At 47.7% G+C, this 24,801-nt stretch overlaps 1 protein-coding gene across 1 annotated transcript; it reads right to left on the bottom strand.

Annotated features, from left to right (window-relative positions):
- Positions 1–2,856: 2,856 nt before the first annotated feature.
- LOC144379581 (putative ubiquitin carboxyl-terminal hydrolase MINDY-4) lies at positions 2,857–19,789 on the bottom strand. Its single transcript, XM_078059425.1, has 5 exons — positions 19,591–19,789; positions 15,398–15,517; positions 11,472–11,707; positions 7,173–7,419; positions 2,857–3,699 (listed from the first exon to the last, which is right to left on the bottom strand). The coding sequence occupies exons 1-5, from the start codon at positions 19,651–19,653 to the stop codon at positions 3,268–3,270; spliced, it is 1,098 nt and encodes a 365-aa protein (XP_077915551.1). The 5' UTR covers positions 19,654–19,789; the 3' UTR covers positions 2,857–3,267.
- Positions 19,790–24,801: the final 5,012 nt, after the last annotated feature.

The raw sequence follows: 24,801 nt of genomic DNA, 5'->3' as shown, positions 1-24,801 counted from the left end.
GACACTCACAGGATCTGATACACACTGGGACTCACATCCCCATTTACTGAATCGAATGACATAAATGGGGAGGGGGATGCGGGTGGGCAGGACTGATGGAGGGGGGCTGGGAAGGGCAGGGAGATTACTCTGGCCCTGGTTTTAAATCAAAGGTGCTGCACGCCATTATGTAGTATGTGCACTGCACAAAGATGCCTAGCGGAGGGGACAAGAGTCAGCTGAAATCCAAACCATATTCCATCCACCAAACTGTGAGCCCTGGGACCTGCTTCCACCCAGAACCTTGACAGGTTCCTTAAACTCTCTGGCCTCAATTTCCTCATCTGTAACATCGGGATAATAAGTGCTGGGACCATGCTCATTCTCAACCCCCAGTGTCTTCTGGGAGTTTGGAGGGAGCTCTACTAGTCTACCCTCCTGCAGACCTTTACTCTCCTCCCCTCTATGCACTGCATCCAAAGGGAGGAAGTATGACTTATCTGGTTAATCTGGGAAAGAAAGAAAGAGGGGACATGAAGCTCAGTTGTACCCTTTTACTCTTGAGAGAGAGCTGCTTTCCAGGGGGGCAGGCCCTCCCACCATGTGGCCATGTGAGCTGACCTGCCCTAGGCCTGACATGAGGTGAGGAAGTCTGTCTAGCTCCGGGCCCACTGGGCCTCATGATCGTGATTTGCTGTGTCTTCTATCTTCCCCTTATCGATCACAGAAATGATATGTATGTTACTCCAGTCTAACTGATACCCTTTCTTTTATTTGTCAATTTGTTCAGAACTCAGGAGAGGAATACTTTTTAGTGAGAACACAAAAGAAAAGAAAACCAACAATAATACTCACACCTCAATGGATTATTATAAAGAGCAAATGGGACAATATACACAAGTACTTAGCATAGTGCCCAGCAAATAGAAAGTAAGTGGTAAGCAAACACAAAGCCCCCAAAATGTTTGTTGACTGATCAATATAAGGGTCAACACTATTAAACATGTGTTAAACACCCCTAATTATACTTTGCCTGGTATTGGGGGGAGGGGTTGTGAACGTACTTTTACCTGCTTCCTATAAGACAAAGTTCATACCATTTTTCAATGGTTTAATAACCGGTCCAAGGCCACAGTGGTTCTAAGGGGCAGAATGGGTTTGCCAGTCCAGCTCATCAGATTCCAGAGCCCAGGTGCCACACCTCCTAAGTACGCTGTAAACAGTAGATACTCAATAAATATCTGATGACAGAAGCAGAGGGCCCAGAATGACTCTGGAAGTAAGAATCCTAGGCCAGCAAAATGCATAAGCTTGAAGGAAATCTGGAAATCATCTACCCAGTGGCCACATTTTACAGTCAGAGACAATGAAGTCCAGAAACAAATAATTAGCCCCGATCAGCCAGGATCTGGAAGCCGGGCCTTTACAGCAAGGGAACAAGCCAGTTCTCCCTCTTGTGGGAAAATAAGCTACACACGTTGGGTAATAGGAAAAAGGCCTGTAGAAAGAATAAAGATCTATAAGTAGCTACACCAATGCTAAAACAAAGGAAAAGAAGGGGGACTGGCCCTACCAAGATACTAAGCTATAACTACAAAGCCATAGTAATAAAAGCTGTGGTTATGTGGTTTTAGTTTTTAAAAAAGGACAAAAGACAATAAACACAATAGAGAGCTCAAAGACAGACCCATGTTGAAATGGGAACTTAGGAAAGAATAAAGGTGGCTTCATAAATCAATGGGGTGAAGAACAGATTGCAGAAGGTGCTGGGAAAACTGTCTTACTCTATGAAGAGAAACAGAAGTGGATCTTTTCATCCTAACAAACATAAAAGGAAAATGTAAAAGCAATAATTATCCCAACTAAAAGAAAAATTATCTGATAGGATTAAAAATTCCAAATTTATGCTGCTTATAAGAGACAAGCTTTAAATATACACTGGACCATAAAGAAATCTCAACAAATATCAAAAGATTGAAATCATAAAGAGTGTACAATGGCAGAAGGGAAAAGAAGCCAGGAATCAAAAGCAGAAACCAGAAAAACACCCCAGATGTTTGTTTTGGTCGATACATGTCTAAATAACCTATGGGGCAAAAGAAGAAATCACAACAAGAATTAGAAAATATTTAAACTAAGTCATATGAATGTATAACATACGAACTCATGGGATACAAACAAAGCATTGCTCAGAAGGAAATCTGTGGCCATAAAAGGTATTACCAAAAAAAAGGCTGAGGGGAGTTGGGGGGCAGGAGAAATGGGTGAACCGGGTTGTGTGTGCGTGTGTGTGTGTGTGTGTTCAGTTTGAATAAATTACAATTTTCTTAAAAAGAGGGAAGGATCCTGGCTAACCCCACAGGATTTTGGTTGGAACCCCTAAGTAAAAGGCTACAGAATGGATACAATAAAAAAATGGAAAAAGACATCCCATAGATATACTATAATCAATGGAAGGCCGGGGTTGCTCTACCTAAATAGACACAAAGGCAGTAAGCATTACTAGAGATAGAGATTTCATAACGATAGAAAAGTCTATCCATCCCGAAGATATTAAAAATTCTACATGTATATGCATCAGATAACGTAGCCACGAAATGTGTTAAGCAGAGTAGGCCCAGCTTCCCTAGGGTCACCAAGGGAGTTCACGGACTGTATCTACTTAGCTTGCCACATACCACCAGCGCCCAAGTGCCTAACTCTTGAAGAGAAGAGAAAAAAGGGGCACCCCTGCTAGCGTATTCTAGATCCCACAATCTCGTGAGGCTGTTGCAAGAAAGGAAATTTGCCAACCAATCCCCTTCAGGAATTTAGAGACAATTCTATTGTATTTACATACAAACATGAATAAATTGAATCAAACAATATATAAAAAGATAATATATCCAAGTAAGATTTATTCCTGGAATGTAAGGTTGGTTTACCAGTGAAAAATAAATCAACATAGGAATCATCAAGACCTACTGTGAAAGCATAAAAGGATGGGGGGGGGAAGAAATGCCCCAGAAGAGGCTTGTGGACGCTGATGTGTCACCACATCTGGGGTCCCCCACAGGAAATGCCTCTCACACCACGTCAGCCTGGCCATGTTGCTGCAGGCCGGTCTGGGAACCATCTGCCAAAGCCTTCTTGACTTTGAGAAGAATGAAGGACCAAGGAAACCTTCCCTGGAGTTTCCTGTGTGGGTGCGCTCTGGGCTGTTTGCTCCCTGGTGGAGGGACCATACCCACCTTCTCCGCTTCACAGGCTTGCTCTCGGGGCCTGGGCCATCACCTCAGCACAGCATGCTCACCTGAGGGGCAGGGGCTGGCTCCCCTGCCTCGTGAACGTCCTTTCCAACCTCTCCTGGGCCGGCCTGGAACTCCCACCTGGCAAGGAGAACTTCAAGGGCGTCCCGTTGGCCTCGGGGCTGCTGTCCACAGCCGGGCTATCCTCTGCGAGATCTCGCCACCTGCTGCTCGCCCTCTGCAGCAGCCCTTTGCCGGACAAGTGAGGGGGGCTGCCGGGCATGGTTCTCCGCTTTTCTGAGGTCAGCTCACTGAGCAGGCCCAGGGGGCTCCTGGAAGGGGAGCCAGTGCCGGAAGCCAGGCCCTCCTGGGCCGTGGGACAGGCTGGGGCACGGGTGGAGAGCCCAGGCACTTTCCAGCTCTCTTCCTCGGGGGCCTGGGTCGTGCTGCTCAAGGCCGGGGACCGCCTCAGGGAGCGTTTGCGGAGGGAATCCTAGAAGGGGCGAGCACAAGGGCAGTAAGGATCTCCTCCAAGGGAGGTGAGGAAATACTCCATCCCACTACAGGCATTTGCCCACGATGTTCCCTCTCCCAGGAACGTCATTCACCATCCATCCCCAACTCCTCTTAAAACCCTGCCTACTGTTTGGGGAGGTACTCGCAGGCTCCCCGCTCTGTAATGCTTTCACTGTGCTCCACCTGCATAAGCCCAGGAGCGTGCTCAGCCCTTCTCCCTCACCCCTTAAAGAGAGCACCTTCCAGCAGCAGGGGAAGCTCCAGGCTCAGGCCTGCCTTCTACTGCCTACACCCCCGCCCACCAGCCATATCCCCTACGCCAAATTATTAGTTTCTCTGTCCTGCCCTGCCCTCACTTGTAATATAACCAGCCCACAATCCACCGTCTGTACTTTCTAAAACCTCCCAAAACAAGTTTCTTTTGGAATCCTATGGCAAATTCTTTTTAACTGCTATGAGGTTGCTCACAGTCCTTTTTGCTTATGGGGTGCTACCCCAAACCTGACTGCAGGTGGTTATGTGGTTTGTGCACAGTGTTGCTTTTCTGATAATAAAGAAATTCTCAATTCCAAAACACATGTGGCCCAAAGGGTGGATGAGGGCTTGGGGACCTGTAGCATCTATCTTGCACAAGACGGTGGCATTAGCCGGACCCATCAGGGCGGTCAGCCGGTATCTGCCACCACTCCACAGCTTCTCCCAGTCCCCGCTCACACAGGGCCTTCCCCCCTCCTGCTAACAGACCAGCAATGGCAGAGGCCAGTCTTCATTTATCTCTGGTGTCCACCGAGCTCCCAGCTCAGTGACCTACCCCTAGTAAGCACTCAAGGCTTACTTAGTGTTTGAAGGAATTCCAAAGGAGTCAACTGAAATTTCCTCTCTTACTATCAATGATTAACTGATAAAATGGGAACTCAAGTTGTTTACCAACCTAGGGTCAGGGAGTGGAGGTAGAGGGGACAAAAATAGACCTGTGAGGCTTTTCCTGGGTTTAAAATTTGGGATCTCTCGGCATTTCCAGAAATAATCCTGAACCAAATGGTAAAGCCTGAGCTGGAATAGAAACAGCTAATTCTGTAGTATTCTTGCCTACTGGAAATTACTAGGCACCACAAACCTCCAAAAGCCACCAGGGCCTCCCCTGCCACACAGTGAAGAAAATGTTAGTCACCATTCCCAAGGAGAGCCAAACTTCTGGCCAAAGGCAGGGAACCCAAACTCTTACTCATCCTTTAAAAGGGCAGAACTGATCTAATAGCGAAATGATGAAATACCTAGCAAAGTTTGCTTTTTTCTCTTGAGCAAACAAGGAAGTATGGCCAAGGTACTCAAAGACCCATAAAACACTTTCTAGAAAACCTGGGGAAATTCTACGACAGCCTATCCTATCTTTCAATGCCCTTCACAGGATTCGGATACCCCAAGGGAAAAATACACCTCCCAAGGCAATCACTCCTCCTTCTAGAAGTTTGGGACAATCTTCCAGCAGTAAAGCAGATCCAGGTCATCTGCCTCACACCTCAATTGTGAAGGGGCTCTCAACTACACGGATGTGATTGATTGGATGTCATTGTAGGACAGGACCCTGGCATTCATCTGGTCCACCAGTTCTCAAAGTGTGGTCTGCCTGGCCTTAAGGGTCCCCAAATCCTTTTAGGGAGCTCAAACCTATTTTCATCATAATAATATGACATGATTTGCCCTTTTCCCTGTGTTGACATTTGCAGTGATGATACAAATGAACTGGGTGGGAAAAATTGCTGGCCTGGAGCACAAATCAGGACAGTGGCACCAAACTTTACCAGCTAGTGCTGGAGGTATTTGCCACCACTTGCAATAAAAATAAATAAGTAAAATGCTAATTTCACCTAAGAATATCCACGCTGGGGGCACCTGGGCGGCTCGGTCCGCTAAGCACCCGGCCCTTGATTTCAGCTCGGGTCATGATCTCAGGGTGGTGAGGTCGCCTCCACACTGAGGGTGGGGTCTGCTCGAGATTCTCTCCTTCTCTCTGCCCCTCCCCCCTGCTCATGCTCTCCCTCTCTCTCTCTCTCAAATAAATAAATAAATAAAATTTTAAAAAAGAAAAAAGACTGTCCATGCTGAAGCATAAAAAGTATTAATTATATTCAATCTCAACCGTACGGCACACATCTCTTTAACAGTCCATGTGGCAAAATGGAAGCTATCCATAAGCACTCTGCCCGATGCAGAGGATGACAGCTGTCTCAAGGAACAGCACTTGCACAACCATCGGAGCTGTGAATTGAACTTGCTAGTTTTTTCCATGGAACAACTGACAGACGAACTGTGGTTATTCAGACTTAGGTATTCAGCAGGCATTTTCTTGGAAATAAGCTGAGCCTGTCGTTTCAAGGGAAACAACTAATGGACTGTCAGTGATAAAATATAAATTGTCAGGTAAAAATTAAAATCTGGGGAAACTTGCCTCAGCCACTGGGAGCCTGATGGCTTTTCAACACCTAAACACTTTTCCAGCGAGTTGGATGGTAACATCAAGAAATGTGACTTTTTTGATGTGGGTTTATTGTTTATAGTGAAATGTCAACACTCAGAAGATCTCAGTAACTCAGATAACTCAGTAAACCATTATTTTCCAAAGGACCAAACCCATCCCCCCACCCCCCGCCCACATGATGTAGGCAGAGGCAGGGAGACAGTTGGCTTCTTTCTGTCCTGATTCCAATTGGGAGAACAGCGCTGGCCTCCAGAGCCACGGTCCACATCCAGCCATGCAGCCCAGAAGATGGGTGACCCGCCGCGGACACACATGACCTATATGGGTTTGCTCAGGCTCTCTCACTGGATTAATACCACACTGTGAGTTTGGTGTTTGATTTTCCTTTGTTTTCCTGTTTCTTTGTGGTTTTACAAACTCCTTTTACATTCATTCTCTCGTTTGGTTCAGCCCCCCCACCTGATGGGACCCTACCAGAGCCCCTCCTTAAGGAAGACTATGAAACAATGATGGGACATATTAGACTTTCTTTTTAAAGCAAAGCAAATGAAACCATAAAGACTGGGATTTCTTTTTCCCTTTTTACTATGTTCTAAAAAATAAAAAAGATTTTTAAAAATAATAAAAATAAAAAAGATGTTCTCTAGACTTGGATGGCTTGCCCCAACTCCTGAATGGCAAAGGGAAAACTGGTAGATGTGTTCTCACTCAGCAAAGGAAGATAAAGCCATGGCATCCACCTCGTTGACCTGATGCGTAAACTGAGGGCAGGAAAGGAGATGAGGCCTGCCCGTGATCCCACAGAGAGTTGACAGTACAACCAAAGAAAATACAGGCAGGTGTTCCTCCCATCCGAACACACAGATGACCCCTTCTTGGACTGCCTTGTGGGGTACCCTCAAATAAACGCCTTAAGCCCTGCCGGGTTTTCACTTTCTGCTCTCACCATAGCTGTGAGAGCAGCAACCTACCTGCGGGGAACTGGCCATGGGCCCGGTAATCATGCCTCGGACAATCAGGCCAGACTTTGGCCTCATCTTCTCGCCCATCCTCTTCATGTCCAAGGAAAGCTCTGACGACTGAAGCTTGTCCATCTTCTCCCACGCAGGGGCCACGGCGGGGCTTTCACCTGGGATAGCCTGGGTCGGCTTACTTTTGTAGGGGGGCCTTTTGGATGATACGAAGTTACCAAGTAAATCCCCATCAAGATTGTCATGCCTACAAAAAAGGGATATTTCCATTAAAACAGATTCCCCACGGGACGCCTGGGTGGCTCAGTCGGTTAAGCGGCTGCCTTCGGCCCAGGTCATGATCCCAGGGTCCTGGGATCGAGTCCCACATCGGGCTCCTTGCTCAGCAGGGAATCTGCTTCTCCCTCTCTCTCCCTCTGCTTGTGCTCTTTCTGTCAAAAAAATAAAATCTTAAAAAAAAAAAAAAAAAGACTCCCCACTAGCTAACAATGATAATAAATCCCACATTCAACAGGCACTCATAGCAAGCCCATTCATAAATCTGCGATGATTCTAACCAGCCAGTGCTTTATCATTAAAGGTAAAGAATAGAAAATACTTTCATATCAGGGCAAGTCTGACCTATAAAATAAGACCAGGAAGCAAGAAACAAAATCAAAATTGATGACCCATGATAGGATTCCTCAAATATCCTTAAATATTTTGTATCCTCAAATATAAAGAGCATCCTTGTCCCAGACCCAAGTGATTACAGAAAACCATAGCCCTTCAATACAGCCCTGAGCTACATGGAGCCCAGCCTTACTGCGCATCATTGACATTAGTAGATGGAGACGTGTGGCAAACTTTGTGTTCCCCAACTGTTCAGTTAAGGTTCAGCTAAATTGGGCATGCCGATGGCTTCTCTTCTTGGGTTGCTTGGCATTAAAAGAGTAAGAGAGAGAGATTGTGTGTGTGTGTGTGTGTGTGTGTGTGTGTGTGTGTAGGGGAAAGAGAAAGAGAGAACAAAAGAAGATGAGACACAGTGAGGCAAGCAAGGAGGAATGACAAGAAGGAGCAAGAGACCTAGATAAAGAGGACTCTTACCTATGATCTGCAATGGATCAGCCAGAGCCCAGTGCTCCTCTGACACGGGCTGGCAGGTTTTCTACCATTAGACTCCGGCCTAAAGGGCGTTGACCGCTGCTCTGTGTCACGCTGCTGATTACCAAGCACTGGGTCACACATGTGAGAAGCGGTCATGGGTGTGCTGTGACGGGGGTCAGAGCCCGCAGAGGAAGGGGCCCGAACCAGCTTGGGGAAATCGGGGACTTGCAGAGAAGGCAGCACTGAGTCTGGAGGAAGGAGTGGGCAGGAGATAACCAGAATGCCCCAGGCACTAGCACAGAGGCCTGTAAAAGCAGGCCCGGCCCAGGTGAGCCATGCAGGCTGATCACGGAAAGAGCTTTGCAGGCTATCCTTAGGAGTTTGGATTTTACCCTGGAAGCCATGGGAAAGCGTTTGAAGGCCTTTCCATAGGGGAGCAACATGGGCCTGACTTGTCTGTGGGAAGCTCCCACTATCTTAGGTGGAGGGGGGATTGGAGCAGATGACCAGAGGCCTGGAAACCAAGGAAGAGCCTGTGGGAGCTAGGCCGGGCAAGAGGGGAGGGTAGGAACTGAGGCACTGCTCTCAGGGCAGAGAAAGCAGGAAAGGGTCTAGTGTCATTAAGGACTCACAGAGGCAAAAATGATAGAGCAGGAGAGGTCAAGGAGAACACCCAAGTTTGTAGCTTGGGCAACTGGGTGGCACTCGGGAGCCTCCACTACTTCTTCTGCTGGTTCTTTATCGCCTCAGAAATATTTATTTTCCCAGCCAGGCAGTAAGTGCCTATGAAGAAAGAACCATCTTCCTCCACACCACCCTGATTCACCTTCACATCTTAAGCCTTGAGTTAATGTATTTAATGGTCCTCATCCTTGGGCAGCTCAAGGCCCAGACCCTACACCTTGGCTACCCTCAGGAAAGAAAAGGCTTCTCAACAGAGCCGGAAGGAAACACCTAGCCCCAGGGAGTTAGACTCTCGAGTGACTACAGGCGGCATATTAAGGTTGTAATTTAACGTAACTGCTTTCCAAATAATGGAGGTTCAATCAAGAATGGCAATTCATTTTCTTCCTACGAGTTCCAAAAGGCCTTATTTTTCAGATGTTTCCATCTCTACAGCGTTGCTTTTAGAATTCTATACCCGTTTTTTAAGAAAATGCAAACAAAGCAAGCCCCTGATGCTGACAAACATTAAACATTTAAATCATAAGCATCCTCCTTCACATCCTCCTCCATTTCCAAGGCCTCTGGAGGAAAGGAACAGTGCTGCCCAACAGGGAATTTGAAAGCACACAATGTGGGGGCTGAATAATGGCTCCCCAAAGATGTCCAGATCCTGGAACCTGGGAATGTTCCCTTATGTGGCGTAAAGGGACTTTGCACATGTGTTAAGGTTTTGAGGTGGGGAGATGACCCTCAATTATCTGGGAGGGCCCATTAGAGTCACAAGGCTCCTTGTGACAGGGAGGCAGGAGATCAGAGTCAGGAGTAGGAGACACGATGACAGAAACAGAGGCTGGAGGGATGTGCTCTGAAGACAGAGGAAGCGGCCACAAGCCAAGGAATGTAGGCAGCCACTAGAAGCCAAAGAAGGAAAGGAAACAGATTCTCCCCCAAAAGGCTCTAGAAGGAATAAGCCCTACTGACACCTTGCTGTTAACCCAATGAGACCAAATTTGAACTTCTGACCTCGGAACCGAAAGATAACAAATTTATGTTGCTTTAAGACACAGTGATGGTCTGATATGAGGAATTCTTAATCTCAGGAAACAAACTGAGGGTTGCTGGAGTGAGGGGTGGGGTGGGAGGGATGGGGTGGCTGGGTGATGGACACTGGGGAGGGTATGTGGTATGGTGAGCGCTGTGAATTGTGCAAGACTGTTGAATCACAGATCTGTACCTCTGAAACAAATAATGCAATATACGTTAAGAAAAAAAAAAAGAAGAAGAAGAATGTAGCAGGAGGGGAAGAATGAAGGGGGGGGAAATCGGAGGGGGAGATGAACCATGAGAGACAATGGACTCTGAAAAACAAACTGAGGGTTCTAGAGGGGAGGGGGGTGGGAGGATGGCTTAGCCTGGTGATTGGTATTAAAGAGGGCACGTTCTGCATGGAGCACTGGGTGTTATGCACAAACAATGAATCATGGAACACTACATCAAAAACTAATGATGTGGGGCGCCTGGGTGGCTCAGTCGTTAAGCCTCTGCCTTCAGCTCAGGTCATGATCCCAGGGTCCTGGGATCGAGTCCCACATCGGGCTCCCTGCTCAGCGGGGAGTCTGCTTCTCCCTCTCCCACTCCCCCTGCTTGTGTTCCCTCTCTCGCTGTATCTCTCTCTGTCAAATAAATAAATAAAAATCTTAAAAAAAAAAACTAATGATGTAATGTACAGTGATTAACATAACAATAAAAAATAGGTACAAAAAAAAAGACACAGTGATGGTTAAATTTTATATGTCAACTTTGCTAGGCTATGTTGCCTAGTTGTTTGGACAAATACTAGCCTAGATGCTTCCCTGAAGGTATTCTTTAGATATGATTAACATCAAGACTATACTTTCAGGGATCATTTCTATAGTTTGTAGATATGATTAACATCTACAATCAGTTGACTTGAAGTAAAAAAGATTACCCTAGATAATATGGGTGGTCCCATTCTATCAGTAGAAGGCCCTAAGAGCAAAAACAGGTTTCCCAGAGAATTCTGCTTCAAGACTATAACACAGAATACTGCCTGAGTTTCCAACATGCCAGTCTGCCCTACAGATTTCAGACTTGCCAGCTCCCACCAATCATGTGAGCCAAGTCCTTAAAATAAATCTCTTTATAGGGGCACCTGGGTGGCGTAATCAGTTAAGCAAACAACTCTTGATTTCAGCTCAGGTCTTAATCTCAGGGTTGTGAGCTCGAGCCCCACATTGGGCTCCACACTGCGCATAGAGCCTACTTAAAAAAAAAAAAGGAAGTAAAAAAAATTAATAATTCTCTTTATATAGGAAATATAAAACCAGTAAGATATATGTGTATAAATACATATAATATTTGCATATATATTTACATGTATTCACACACACACACACACACACACACACACATCCTATTGGTTCTGTTTTTCTGGAAAACCCTGACTATTACAGCCCCTCAGTTTACAGCCATTGGTCATGGCAGTGATAGGAAACTAATCCACAGTGTAAATATAAGAAGAGATACCTGGCTTTGCTTGTTTCAGACAATGATGTTCTCCATCCTGCATCTTCATCTGCAAGGTCGTATATATTTACCAGCATGGTCTCTGAGCATCTTGATGGTAATTTGTTATTTTTCTTTGGAATTGAGAGTGCAGGGATTGGTGTTTCTTGAGTGAAATTGTTAGTAGTATTTCCAAAGTGATCCAGAAAATATCTGGTAATGAGTTCAAGGTTTGTTTTTAGAGGATTTTCCTTTGCCTATCATTGGAAGAAAACAAAAATCATTAACCATATGGACAACTTCAGGGGAAGGGTGGAAAACATGGCTATTCCAATTCTTTGACATAGTTTATCAGCTTCTCATTCATTCATACACTCTTTCAGCAAATGTCCAGTGATAGCCTGTCATATGTAAGGCATTATGTTATAACACAGAGATGAAGACAAAAACCTCTACCCTAAAAGAATGAACATCCAATGCATGAGTCAAGCGATTTAATAAGCAACTGTAACAAAACAGAAAAATACCCAAGCAAATTTCCTCTTGGTTTTTCTCCTAGGAATAACTCTAGAAAGTATATACCTGTTCATTTAAAAAAAAAATTAAATCTTTAGGGATCATTAACTCTACAAGATAATAAACATGTGGGACCTGAGTATTCCCTTAGGTTGTATACTCTGCATTTACCACTGGACACTGGGGCCTGCAGGGACAGAGCCACAAAAGGTTATTGCAAAGAACACAGAGAGGCCGTCAGGACTGACTCAATCTACACCCGAATCTTAAAAAAAACTGAAACTCTTTAGTAGTTGGTTTTAGAAATGAATGACATCAGGGGCGCCTAGGTGGCTCAGTCAGTTAAGCGTTCGACTCTTGATTTCAGCTCAGGTCATGATCTCAGGGTCACGAGATCAAGCCCTGAGTCAGGCTCCATGCTGAGTGTGGAACCTGCTTAGGATGCTCTCTCTCCTTCTCCCTCTGCCCCCGCTTGCACTTGCGCACTCTCGTTCTCTTTCTCTCTCTAGAAAGAAAGAAAGAAAGAAAGAAAGAAAGGAAGAAAAGAAAGGAAGAAAAGAAAAGAAAGAAATGACATCAGTATTTCCCAACCCTGACTATGCCAAATATCATCTTTGGAGGTTTTTAAAAATATATATTCCCAGGCCCTACTGTGTCTTATTAAGCCAGAATTGCAAAGATCGGAGTGCTGATTTCTCTTAAAAGTCCCCTAAGTAATTTGGACAAACATAGCTATCCAAGCAGCAATCCACAGGCTGACCTTAGGCCATGTAACCATGTCAGTCCCCACTCCACTTGTTCAGGGACACCAAGCTGCTGGGAAGTGTGGTCAGACATGGGGCATTTGGTAAGTCTGCAGTCAGAGCAATAAAGCGCCTGACGAAGGACCTGGCGCAGAGAGGACCCTCAGGCACATCCAGGCTTTCCCCTTCCTATCCCCCTGATCTGTGCAGCAGAACTCGACCACCAACATCCACAGCCAAATGGGTTCTGACCAACAGCAACAGATTTATCAGGCAGTCAGAATCAGGAGACAGCTTTCTTTTTTTAGTATGGGACCTAAAAAATCTATTTTGTCTAAGTCTAAATGAAACTTACAAGGAAAAGAATCAGGGGAGAGATGTTACACAATTTATTTGGACCTTCTTGCTTTTTCTCAATACAAGAGATTTATAGGCCTAGATAACCTGAATTATACTTTATGGCTTTTCATAACACTCTGCTCAGAACAGACACAGCCTTTATATGAATCTGGGCACCATTTTTCAAAACCTCAATTTTCATAGGCATTTTTATATATCGTATCCTTAATAGGGAAAAACAAGTTACTGGAATTAACATTAAATTGCAGGGCTTTCCTAGAATCAGGCTAGCTTTGTGCAAATGTCAAAATCATTATGCAATAGATAGATTAATGAATCTATTTTTCTGTAATATATAAGGTCAATTCATTGTTCAGTAACTACTAAAAACTACTGTATAAATCAAATAATCAGGGTACTTGTCAAGACCTAATGAAAACATCTTAAGTATCTTCAGATAATTATTACCTTAGGGAGACTATGTTATAGTGGAGAAGTAAAAGTCACTTGAATGGCAAAGATGATTCCAGGAAATTAAGTAAAGTTGCATTTACATAAAATTCCCACTGTACCAGCATGGTTAATTGATTTTCTTGTTACCTATTCTCACTTTCTATGGAAAAAAATCTTTCTAAAATGTACAGTCCACAGTCCTGCCTTACAAACGATGCAGTAAAAGGAGATGCGCTGGAAAGCTGCTGCCCGGGTCTACAGGACTCCAGCTGGACATGTGGAGGAGGAGGAGGGGCCCTGGTGTCACCCTGGGACCAAGGACGAAGGGCATCGATCTGATGTCTTTACTAAGCCGATGCCAGGACTGCACCTGGCTGCCACTGCCCTTTTCTCATCAAAGTGGGGCATAGGGACTTCTGGCAACCTGAATGTTCCCGTAGGTTGACGCCATCCTTCACTTTACTGAGGGGAACTCAGCCTGAGCTCCCCACTGGGCTATGACGTACACGAGGGTGGTTTTCAAGCTGTTCTGGGGTTCCTCCAGGTGTCTCAGAAACAGCCTTGGAGGGCTGGGGGGGTGCCACCCCCCATTCCAACCCAATCTGCTAACATTTCGTTTGAGTAAAGGATTACAATTACAGGAGGCTTGACCACCATTACTACAGTAGGACTGAGAATCAGAAGATCTGGTTCTAGCCTCGCCCCTATCCTGTAACTCTCTGCGAGGCCTTGACAAACCACTTTTCTCTGGCTCACAGCTCCCCCAGGTGGGGGCCCCCATTCTATCAGTAGTTTAAAAGCTGCTTAGCCTAGTCCTGAGGGGCTGCGCCAAAGACCAAGAAGGTAAGTCTTCTTCATCCCCAATTCAACTATGGGGCTTCCCTTCTTTGCTTTACATATTTGGACTTCTGCAGGAAATATCATTTTATTGCCTCTTTAAAAAATTATGATAAATGCTAAACTACATGATCATTAGGTTCTTTCCAACTCTGACGCTATGGCCTACCACAAGGCAACATCTGCTGGAGAGCCCATTCTTCAATCAAATTAGAAGATTCTGTCTTCATAGCAGAAAAAACAATGATGCCAGAATTGCAGCTTCATTCAGTCAGTCAGCCAGCCAATCATATAATCCACAAACACATATAGACTATTTACTATGTCCTCAGGCAACATGTTAAGTATGAGGATACAACAGTGAACAAAGAGATGCCAATCTCTGGCCTCCTGCTGCATCCAAGGTAGTGGGGAGGTGGATGCTAATTAAACAACCACACATACATACTCTATCATAAGTGTGCGCAGCACAACAAAGGAAAACTACAGAGTGCCATGGAGGCTTATAATCAAGGTGGTGGGGGGTGGATGAGGCGGAGGGATCAGGGAAGCCCCACCCTCACCCCCCAACCATTTACTATCTCAACTCCAATGCCCCAGGGTTAGCTGAACCCAAGCCCCATTTCTGCCTAAATTAAATGTCACAGTAGACTTAAAAATAAGCTATTACTCAGAATTGAAGAAGGAAAATCTTACACAGGCAGGGAATGGAAAGTTTTAGTAGAACTGAATTCTATATTCTTAAGTACAGTCTGACTAAAAACAGCCTCCTAGGGGAGGAGGGAGCACAGGGAATAACCATTAAGGGCCCAGGTTCAAAGTGAGCTTCACAGCCACACATGCGCAATATGCCCACGGGGGCGGCCTGGGGCCTGACTGAGCCTGGAAGCCCAACTCACACTTGGGATTTGTCAGCACTTGGCCGGGTCTGTTTCTCCCTGGCAGCAGGCACAGCGAGCCTCCTGTCACCCATCTCCGACAGCTTGGCAGGGCCCATAAGGGCTCTGACATTGCCAAGCTCAGTTCCAGAACATTACACCACACCTTCAAAGCACGTACCTTGTTCTCCTTGTAGAGAAATTCAAGATGCAAAACCTTGCGGAGATCATTCCTGCTGTTTATGCTGAGGTCAGAGCGTGGGCGTTCCTGGTCCATGGTCACACATGTCCTCTTTAAGCCCTGCAGGAAGAAATCTGAATCATTATTTTCATTTTAAATCAAAACCTTCCATTCTCTGATGATGGTTATAAATAAAAGACTGTTGGTGTTCATTATGATCATTCCTATCCTGCCTATCCTGCCTTCCTCACAAGGATCTCACAAGGACAAAAACTGACTTAAGAATTTATTTTTATATAACCTTTACACTTGACGGCTTCACAATTATTATTCTGAATCTTACAATAACTCCATGGGCTGAGCTGAAATTGGAGGTGTTGGCCCATTTTCTAGAAAAGGAAAGGGAGGTTCGGGTCACTGACTCACCCAAGGCTGGAGCCCTGGGTTTGACACTAGATTTGGAGCCACGGAATATGAAGCTTTAAAAATAAACTAAAGGGAAAAAAATGAGCAAAAGGCCAATAATGATTCCTTTCCTTTCTCAGGTGAGAGCAAGGGTTGATTTGCCCAGGTAACACAGGAGAATCCCACAGCAGGGGGTCCTGACCATCCCGGCGTGTGAGTCGGCAAAGCCAGGACTGAGGCCCACTGGAAGCACGTGGTAAACGTTTGCTGAGTTCCCAGTGAGGCCACTGTCATCATCCAGCTTGACCTGGCAGAAGGCCCAGCTAAGACACACTCTGGCAATGGCAAGGGCTATTCCCCCCATGAGCCTGGCTTTTTCATTTGAAAAATAACCACAGAAGCTGCTGCCTGCCCACCTCACTGGGCCATGGTGATCACCAAACATGGATCACCAAACAGCTCAGCCTGGCGCTAAGGGAGCCCCTTGCTCTTCATGGATCCAGACCCACAAGGGAGCCAGGCCTCAACTTCTCCCCCAGGCTTTGTGTTCACAATCTTACAGAGGCTCCCACTGATGGGAAAACAAGACAAAACCTGCTGCCTGCCATGAAGTGAGGGAAGAAGAATTTGTGAAAAAAGAGGTATGAACACAACCTGGAACCCAAGAGAATAAAAAGGAAGTGTTGGGGAGGGGGGAACACAAAGAAATGGGTGTATATGTTGGGGGAAAGGCAGGGGTATGCCTGGGTGCTCTAGGGAGAATGAACTGGAAGGAGGGGGGGTTATAGCAAGCACCCCCATTTCATCTGCATCTCCCCATGGCTTTCCTGCCAATCAGAGTGAGGCTGAAACCATGAGAGCCCCTCTCTGCTGGATAACTCTTTACATTTGTCAACAGCTCAGATCAGCAAGTCTTGGCACACTTCACAAACTCACTGGGACTGTGGTACACACCAACATTTGAAAACCACTGGGGTAGTGGATAAGGATGCCCTCAGGAAGCAGCCAGTCCTCAGTCCCATCTGGTCCACTTAATCTTCATCACTCAACAAACATTTCCTATGCACCTACTATGTGGTGGGCTGTTCTAGATGCAGGAGATACCAAGAGAATAAGACAAACCCTACCCCTTCACAGAGCTGACATTCTGTTGGGGAAGCACCTCTTTTTTAGCTGACATTAAAGCAGAGACATGAGGGAGGTAGGAGAGCAGGCCATGCAGACACTTGGGGGAAGTGTGTTCTCAGCAAGGAATAGCAAGGGCAAAGGCCCTGTGGCAGTCACAGGAGGCCTGTGCAGCTAGAGCTGCGTGACCAGGGGAAAGTGGCAGGAAATGAGGTCAGAGAGGCTGCCCAGAGCCTGAAAAGGAAAGGCTTGTTGACTTTTGTTAAATGGTGGGGTGGGGGCAGGGTGAAAAGAGGAGCATGAACTGACTTGTACTTGTAAAGGATCACTGGCTGCTAGGTTGTGAACGGATTTTTGGAGGGATTAAGCAGAAACTAGTTAGGACGCTATTGAACAACTCACGTGAAAAATGGAAGCAGCTTGGACCAGGTGGCTGCAGCAGAAGTGGAAAGAAGTGGCTACATGCTCTATGTGCCCTGCTGGCAAAGCCAACAGATGTACTAATGGACCAGATGTGGGGTATACATGAAGGAAAAAAGCCAGGAATGATTGCAAAGGTTTTCGCCCAAGCAACCAGAAAGATGGTGATACTGCCTACCGAAATTGGAAAACTGCAAGACATAGAGGGAATCAGGAATTGGGTTTTGGATATGTTGAGATATTTATTGGATACCCAAGTGGAAACGTAAAATCGGCTGTTGGAAAGAATGTAAGAGTTCTGGGAGAGACCTGGGCCAGAGCTGGGCATTTGGGAACTGTCATCACATTGATGGCACTGGAATCCAGTAGACTGGCAGAGGCACCTGGAAAATAGCAAGTGAAGGAAAGAAGAGAAGATTGAGTCTTGGAGTCCCCCAGCATGCACAGCTCCAGGAAACGAGGGGGACCAGCAAAGAACCAGAGAAGTTAGAGGAGGCAAAGCAGAAGGTGGGCTCCAGAAGCCAAGCAGAATGAGTTTCCAGGAAGCAGGACACAATCAGCCATGCCAAACACAATGTTAGACCAAGAAGTGTGAGGACTGAAAGTTAAAGGTCATTGACAAACTTGACAAGAGTTGTTTCTGTGGATCGGAAGGAGGCCCTGTGAACCGGACACTGGCCAGGCTCCCTCCGGATCTGGTGTCAGCTCTGTGGACTGGTCTAGTGGGAGAGACAGGCAGACGTATAAACTATAACGTGAGCGCCAGTGAGCAAGCCACAGACAAGGTAAGGTATTCCGACTGGAGTTATCCAAAAAGACCTCCCGAAGGAAAGAGACTTGGGGTGGGCTGTGGGTGGAACAGGGAAAGGCATGTGGGAGAAGCTGGAACCAACGCTGGGGTCAAGCTACAGGGGAGCCTTAGACAGCGGGTGAGGACTGTGGATTTCATTTGTCCTCAAGGAAGGCAAGGCATGAGGAAAGCTCTGAGAGTTTTGCTTGGTGGTCCAGACTTAAAAGAAATGATAGTGGGCAGCCTCATAGGATATGTCACTGACATCCAATGTGCAGCCAGGACTTGGTGACAGAAGGTCAATTGGCCGTAAAAACAGAGCAGATAAAATGAAGCCACGCTGCATTTAAACATTTTAAAAAGCAAAAAAAGACACTTTCAAAACAGATGCACATGAGAGATGGGGGGGTGAAGACAATGCTGAATACAGGTACCTACTATGGGCCAGATACGATGCTTGGGGACTGCCCATATATCATTATTAATCCTCATCGTAAATCTGCAAAGGGTGGGTCTTAATAGTCCGGTTTACCGGATAAGGAAACTGAGGCAGTGAGTAACGGACCCAAGCTCACACTGCTAACCAGTTGCCGGTATTTGAACCGCTCCACCTGATTCCAAAGCCCTTCCAATTTTCCGTTCAAAAAATGATTTTGTTTGTGTATATGTTTAACCCAGACAGCTGCCCGTGGCCCCTGCTCAACACGACACCACGAGGGCCAATCCCTCGCTCACTCTGTGTAGAATGAGTCAGAATATGGAATAGGGTACACTGGCTTGCGCAGTAACCTCCAGCGACCTCTTTCCCACGGTGTCCCCACTTCCACCGCAGATGGCTTGCTAAGGACCTCCCCAACTTTTGAGTACTCCGAAAACTCTCCCGGCGCAAAACAACGGAAGTTCAAAACAACCACGGCTGCAACCCCTGAGCTCCCCACTGCCGAGGGGCACGACTGAAGGGTTCGACTATTGGGAGCGTGTTTTGGCCCCCTGGGTTCCCTTCGGGGGCCCTTCTTTCCCGGTAGGGTGGAGGTGCCGGGACGGGCGACGGGGCCGGGCAGGCAGGCCTGCGCGCCGCGCTCCGGGCCACGACAAGGCGGCTGTGCTTTAACCGGCCGGGATGAGGCCGCCCCGGGCCGCCCCCAGCTCCCCGCCTCGGCGCCCAGTCCCCGTGCCGCGACCCCACCAGAGGCGCGGGAATCCTGCGCAGGGCGGCGGCCTCGGGCCGGCGTGGCAGGCGGCCCGGCGGGCGCTGCGCGGGGCCAGCGATGACTCCTGGGAAATGTAGTTTCGGCAGGCCCGAGAAAGTGGCGCTCCCGTCGGGCATCCCCCGGGCAGGGGGCGGCAGGGGGCGGCTCTCCCTCCGCGACGGCGCGGAGCTGGCAGGGGCACCCCCAGACTGCGCCCTCACCCTGGGGCAGCGGCCCCGAGCGGCGGAGGCGGCGCGACCCACCTTTCTGCTGAGGAACTCCCGGACCAGGGAGGCGGCCACCTCCTCCACGAAGAGACTGTCCATGCTGCCGGCTCTGCCCACGAGGCCGCGCCGCCGCAGCCCAGGCCCCGGGTCCGTTGGGGCCAGTATGGCCGCGTTGCCGTGGTGACGGTGTCACCGGAGCCGGGAGAGCTCCTCCCCTTCCCGGGAGCCCGTGGGCTGGGAGGGCGGGGAGAAGGGGAGGAGCGTCCTTCAAACTGGCTTCTGAGAGCGGGAGGCAGCCCAGGCGCCGGGCGTGGGCTCCCGGCTGGTTCCTGGTTCGGGCTTGTCCCACCTCCGGGTGGCCTAAAACCAGCCACTGCTCCACGCTGAGTCCTGAGTGCCCAAGATGGGAAATGGGGAGAATGCGTGCCTCCCTGTTCCTGGAGGAGTAAACCCACAGTGAAGTGGCCCCCAGAGGGCCACCCACAGCACCACAGCTGGCTCCTGGGCTCACTGAGGCCAAAGGGCCTTGGCTGGTCTGGACCGCGTGGGGCAAGGAGGCCCAGGACTCTGTGAACTCGGTGCTGAAATAAAAGGACCGGTCTCTCACCCGCTTAGTGCCTGCGGTCCCATAATGAGACTGCCAGTAATTGAGCACCAAGCATTTTATACAGGTGTCATCGAAATAAGGACCCAATCATTGTAAATATCTATAATCATTTACAAAGAAAAATATGCTTTTCCGAGGGCCATAAAATGGAGCTGCTAAATAAATCAGAGCTACAGAGCATGACCCCAGGACCCATCAAATAGAATTTCTCCATGCCACAGACTAGCATAAAACCAGCATTAGCCAAGAAGAACACTGGCCTCACAGTGATGAGCTGTAATTTCTTCGCCTACTCAGAAATTCAATAGACCACTTACTCACTGAGCTTAGCAATGGAATTGAGCAAAAAGGTTAAGTCCCAAAAGACCGCATACAGCATATCTTTGTGTAAATGTAAAACAACTTAAAGCAAAAATCATAATTTGTGGGGATATAATGCTTCAGTAAAGCTTTTTGTAAAAAAGCAAGGGAGTGAAGACCACATGATTCAGAACAGTGGTTGCTTCTGGAGGGGGAAGAAGGGGCACAGGGTAGGGGAGAACCACATGGGTACAAATAAGTAACTGTCAATGTTCTGGGTGTCATTAGAGCATTTGTTTCTTAAGCATTTGTTATAGTATTTGTATTAATTCATTAGTTTAATAAAAGATGGCCTTTCAGGGACCGATGTTGACAGGATGTCATGAACCAAGGCGTATTATTAATTAACTTTATGCCCCTGAGGTCCAGAGGAAGGGAGGGAGGAAAGGGGAACAGAGGGACAATTTAGACAGCTTTGTCTCATAACACAGGGTTCTGTGACAAGTGTAAAATCCGACGTATCACTGTACAGCAGTGGCTCTAGGCATTTGAGTCTGTGAGCTCCTGCATTTGTGTGAGTCTGACCACAGGAGTTTACGGGGTCCCTGGCTTCTGCCTGGTGCCCTGTGGCGCTCTGGCAGCAGGGTCCAGCGGGCGCGGTACGGGCCTTGAAACAGGCCTGCTGCATTGTGCTGTGAGAGTTGAGTTCATGTGCTGCCTCCTCCAAGATGCTCCAGGATGAGGACTGACTAAATGGATCCCCCTCCAACTTCAAGCTCCTTGAGAGGCAGTACTGGGCATTTACCTAGGTTAGGGGACTCCAGAGAACAGAGGTGGGAGCATGGATCTGACCAGGTGCAACATGTCTGGACCAGCTGGGTTGGAAGGACATTGTGAAAGTCCTTCTAATGATGTGACCCTCAGTCCTTCCCAGCCATCTGGCCACCACTCCCAGAAGTCAGGACGAGGAATCCATTCCAGGTCATTGTCCTTGGCAATATGAAGGAGCAGTTCCTCTACACATTCTCCACACTGTCCCACCTCATTGGCCACCTCCCAATCTGTACTTTACACGGCCATCAACGTGAGACCGGCAATGGAAGAAAGACCCAGCCTCAGCCAGGCCCCAGCAAGATGAAATGAGACAGCCACAGCCCTGGCCTTTCACTCAGCCCAAAGCACACGAGACCTCCCGGCTGCCAAGGGTGATGGGTCTTGCCAGCTATGCAGGTCTGTGCAGCAGGGCTATCCAGGCAGAGGGTGAAAGGGGGGGAGGGAGGGAGGGAGGGAGGGAAGGAAGTTCTTCCTCACATTTGAATGTCAACTAATAAACGTAGAAAGAGTGATGGAATTAGCAAATCACTATTTGACAACTAGCATAATGATCATTCATTCAGGCAAGAATCACCAATGGATGCTGAAACTAGTGGGTAAAAGTTTGAGGAGAAACATGTAATCTCAAAGTACCTCTCCATAAGATATTTGTGAATTACAAGGGGGAAAACTGTCACTTTACAGTAAAGAAAGTTGGCCGACATGACATCAACCAAGTGATCAGAGTCACCATCACCAGCAATGGGACGGATCAACATCATGTCCCTCCTTATGCACTGAAAGAGACACGATACCACAGAAGTGGTATTCCTGCCAAAATTGTAACAGTAAGAAGAACAATAACGTCACTGCCTTAAACAAAATCAGATTTTATTTGTCTCTCACAGAGGTCCAGGGCTCACGCAGCACCACACATTATTAGGTTCCCCATTTCTTTCTCCCTTGTTTCTCCACCACGTGTGGCCTTGACCTCATAGCCCAAGATGGCAGCATCCATGTTCCAGGTAGCAGGATGGAGTAAAGGATGAAGAATAAAAAGCAAAGAGTCCATGTGTGCCCCATCTTAGAAAAGGTTTCCAGAAGCTGGCACAGAATACTCAGCTTACATCCCTATGGTCAGAACTCACTTGCTTGGTCACACCTAGCTGCAAAGGAGGCTGGGAAATGTAGTCTTTGATTGGCAGCCATGTGCCCACTAAAAAATTCTATTACTATGAAAGGAATGATGGGTACAATGGACACAGGAGGACAACTAACAATCTTTGGCACCCTGGTTTTGTTTTGTTTCAAAACAGCCTATTTCTCCACCCTTGGTCCTTTCTATTAGGATTCTATTTGGATCTCACCTCAAACACTTACTGTACACACAACACACCCAATCGTGTGCCTGGAAGTGCTGGGAGCTCAGAGCCCATATCCTGCAGACGTGGATCCCCAAACATGCCTGGGCCGATCCTGCTTCCATGCCTGTGCACGACTTTAAATCTCAATACCATTTCCTAGGAGAGGCAGTAGCCGACGGAAACTCTCCCAAGGCCTCTATGCTGGCGTTTAAGCTGATTCAAGCTGAGGTAACCAGAATGTCCAACCTTTGTTCCTTCCTTCCTAGATAAGCAAATTAAAATGCTGTGGTAAACAACTGTTTCTCTTGACCTTGGGCTTTTTCAGAGCTCTGAGGGAAGAAAAGGAGATTTGGGGTTTTTGAAATTAGCATAGAGTAGCAAGATGGCAGGACTTGCCAGTGTTTCCGATGGAGCCTGAGGATCACCACTTGCCCAGAATGCACTAGGGCAAGAAAGACACGTGTCTTTACTTCCTCGTCCCCCACTCCACCCACCACCTCCAGCTCCACCCCCACAAGTGTGCGGGGTGTTAGGGTCTTGGGGTGCGAGGAGATTGGGAAGTTGATATGCTTTTGGAACCTGCAGAGTCTTTGTGGAAGCTTCTCTCCTAGTCTCCTAGTCTGGCTTGGCCAAGGATGGCGCTTGATTCCCATAATATGGTAGGGCGGAGGCATGGGGAGTGGAGAATCTCCTGAGACTCTATAACCAGCAGCATGCATCTTCTCTGTTCTTATTTGTGCCACTGCTGGGGCAGTGGTGTGGGCATGGGTCCTTGTATTATTAGTCACATCACACAAGGTTTTCCCTCTGCTGGAAAAGGCTAGCCCTTCTCCTCTCTGTTAGACATTAGTGAAAAACTCACTCTTAAGACCCAGCTCAAAAGTCACTTCCAGGAAGCCTTCCTGGACTTCCCCCAGCACCAGCCCCACGCTCTCCTGGTTCTCTGTGAGAGGCCAGTATGGGCCACAGGTGCACCTCGTAGGCTCTTGAGCTGCACCGCCTGGACGCAGAAGCCTGGCTCAGCCTCTTTGTAGCTGGTGTGATTTGAGCAAGTCTTTTAACTTCTGTGCCTCCGTTTCCCCACCCGTAAAATGAGGAATAAAAGCAATACCTTCCACACGGGGCCGTTGGGAGAATTAAATGAGTTTTACATGTTTTTTAAAGTGGCTGGCCTCATAGCAATGTTATTCACAATAGCCAAAAGGAGGAAATGACGTAAGGGCCCACTGATGGATGCATGGACAAACACAGTGGGGTAGGTATTCCCTACAGTGGAATATTATCCAGCCTTAAAAAGGAAGGAAAGTCTGCGATATGCTACAGCATGGATGAACCTTGAAAACATCATGCTTGGTGAAAGAAACCAGCCACACGCAGACAAACGCTGCATGACTCCACTAATGCACGGTACCTAGAGTGGTCACGCTCACACGGGTGGGAAGGACAATGGTGGTTGCCGGGGGCTGGGGAGAGAGGGAAATGGGGAGTTGTTTCTTAATGGGGACAGGGTGTCAGCTTGGGAAGTTGCAAGTGTTCTGGAGATGGACGGTGGTGCAGTTTGCACAACAGCGTGAATGTACTTAATGCCGCCGAGCCGCACACTTAGAATGGTGAAGATGATAAATTTTACGTTCTGTGTATTTAACCACAATGTTAAAGATAAGTATTTTTTAAAAAGGGGCTGGCACTTAATACGTGCCAGGAAGGTGCCAGCTACGCATATTAGCACATGATCTACGTGTTTGTCGTCTATCCCTGTCCTCCAGGGGGGCCGCTGAAGGAGTTCACCCCTGGCATAACGAACACTCCAGAAACGGCAGGAGGAAGGCGGAAGCTGCAGAACTCGTGCGGCCTATCTCCTAGGGAGAGATGGAATTGTTGCGGGGAGAAGGGTATGGGACAAGGCAGGGGAAAATCCCAAACGGAGCCTGCCCCCAAGGAGGGGTGGCAGGGAAGGAAACTGGCCCGGGATGAGCCTGGGGAGCCCGACATGAGACAGACAGAGTTCACAGCACCGGAAGGGCCCCAAGGAGAGCTGTGAGCCCTTCCTCCCTCCTCGGGCCTTGGGCAGGGTGCCTGCCACCATCATGCTGGACGCGTGTCCCCCCCCCCCGCAGTCTTCCCACAAGGGTGTCATGCAGCTGTCACGTGGAGGCCCATGCA

The sequence above is a fragment of the Halichoerus grypus genome, chromosome 12 (assembly GCF_964656455.1).
Source record: "Halichoerus grypus chromosome 12, mHalGry1.hap1.1, whole genome shotgun sequence".
Classification (NCBI taxonomy): domain Eukaryota; kingdom Metazoa; phylum Chordata; class Mammalia; order Carnivora; family Phocidae; genus Halichoerus; species Halichoerus grypus.
The sequence above is the reverse complement of the archived record's forward strand: the minus strand, read 5'-3'. Positions and strand labels throughout refer to the sequence as shown.

What these genes read in the sequence shown, in the direction of transcription:
- LOC144379581 (XM_078059425.1), bottom strand. Translation starts at nt 19,653, where the DNA reads ATGGACAGTCTCTTCGTGGAGGAGGTGGCCGCCTCCCTGGTCCGGGAG. An exon ending in GGGAGTTCCTCAGCAGAAAG is followed by an intron (nt 15,518 to 19,590) that starts GTGGGTCGCGCC and finishes TTCTTCCTGCAG; the next exon opens with GGCTTAAAGAGGACATGTGT. An exon ending in TCTGAAACAAGCAAAGCCAG is followed by an intron (nt 7,420 to 11,471) that starts GTATCTCTTCTT and finishes CCTTTTTTGTAG; the next exon opens with GCATGACAATCTTGATGGGG.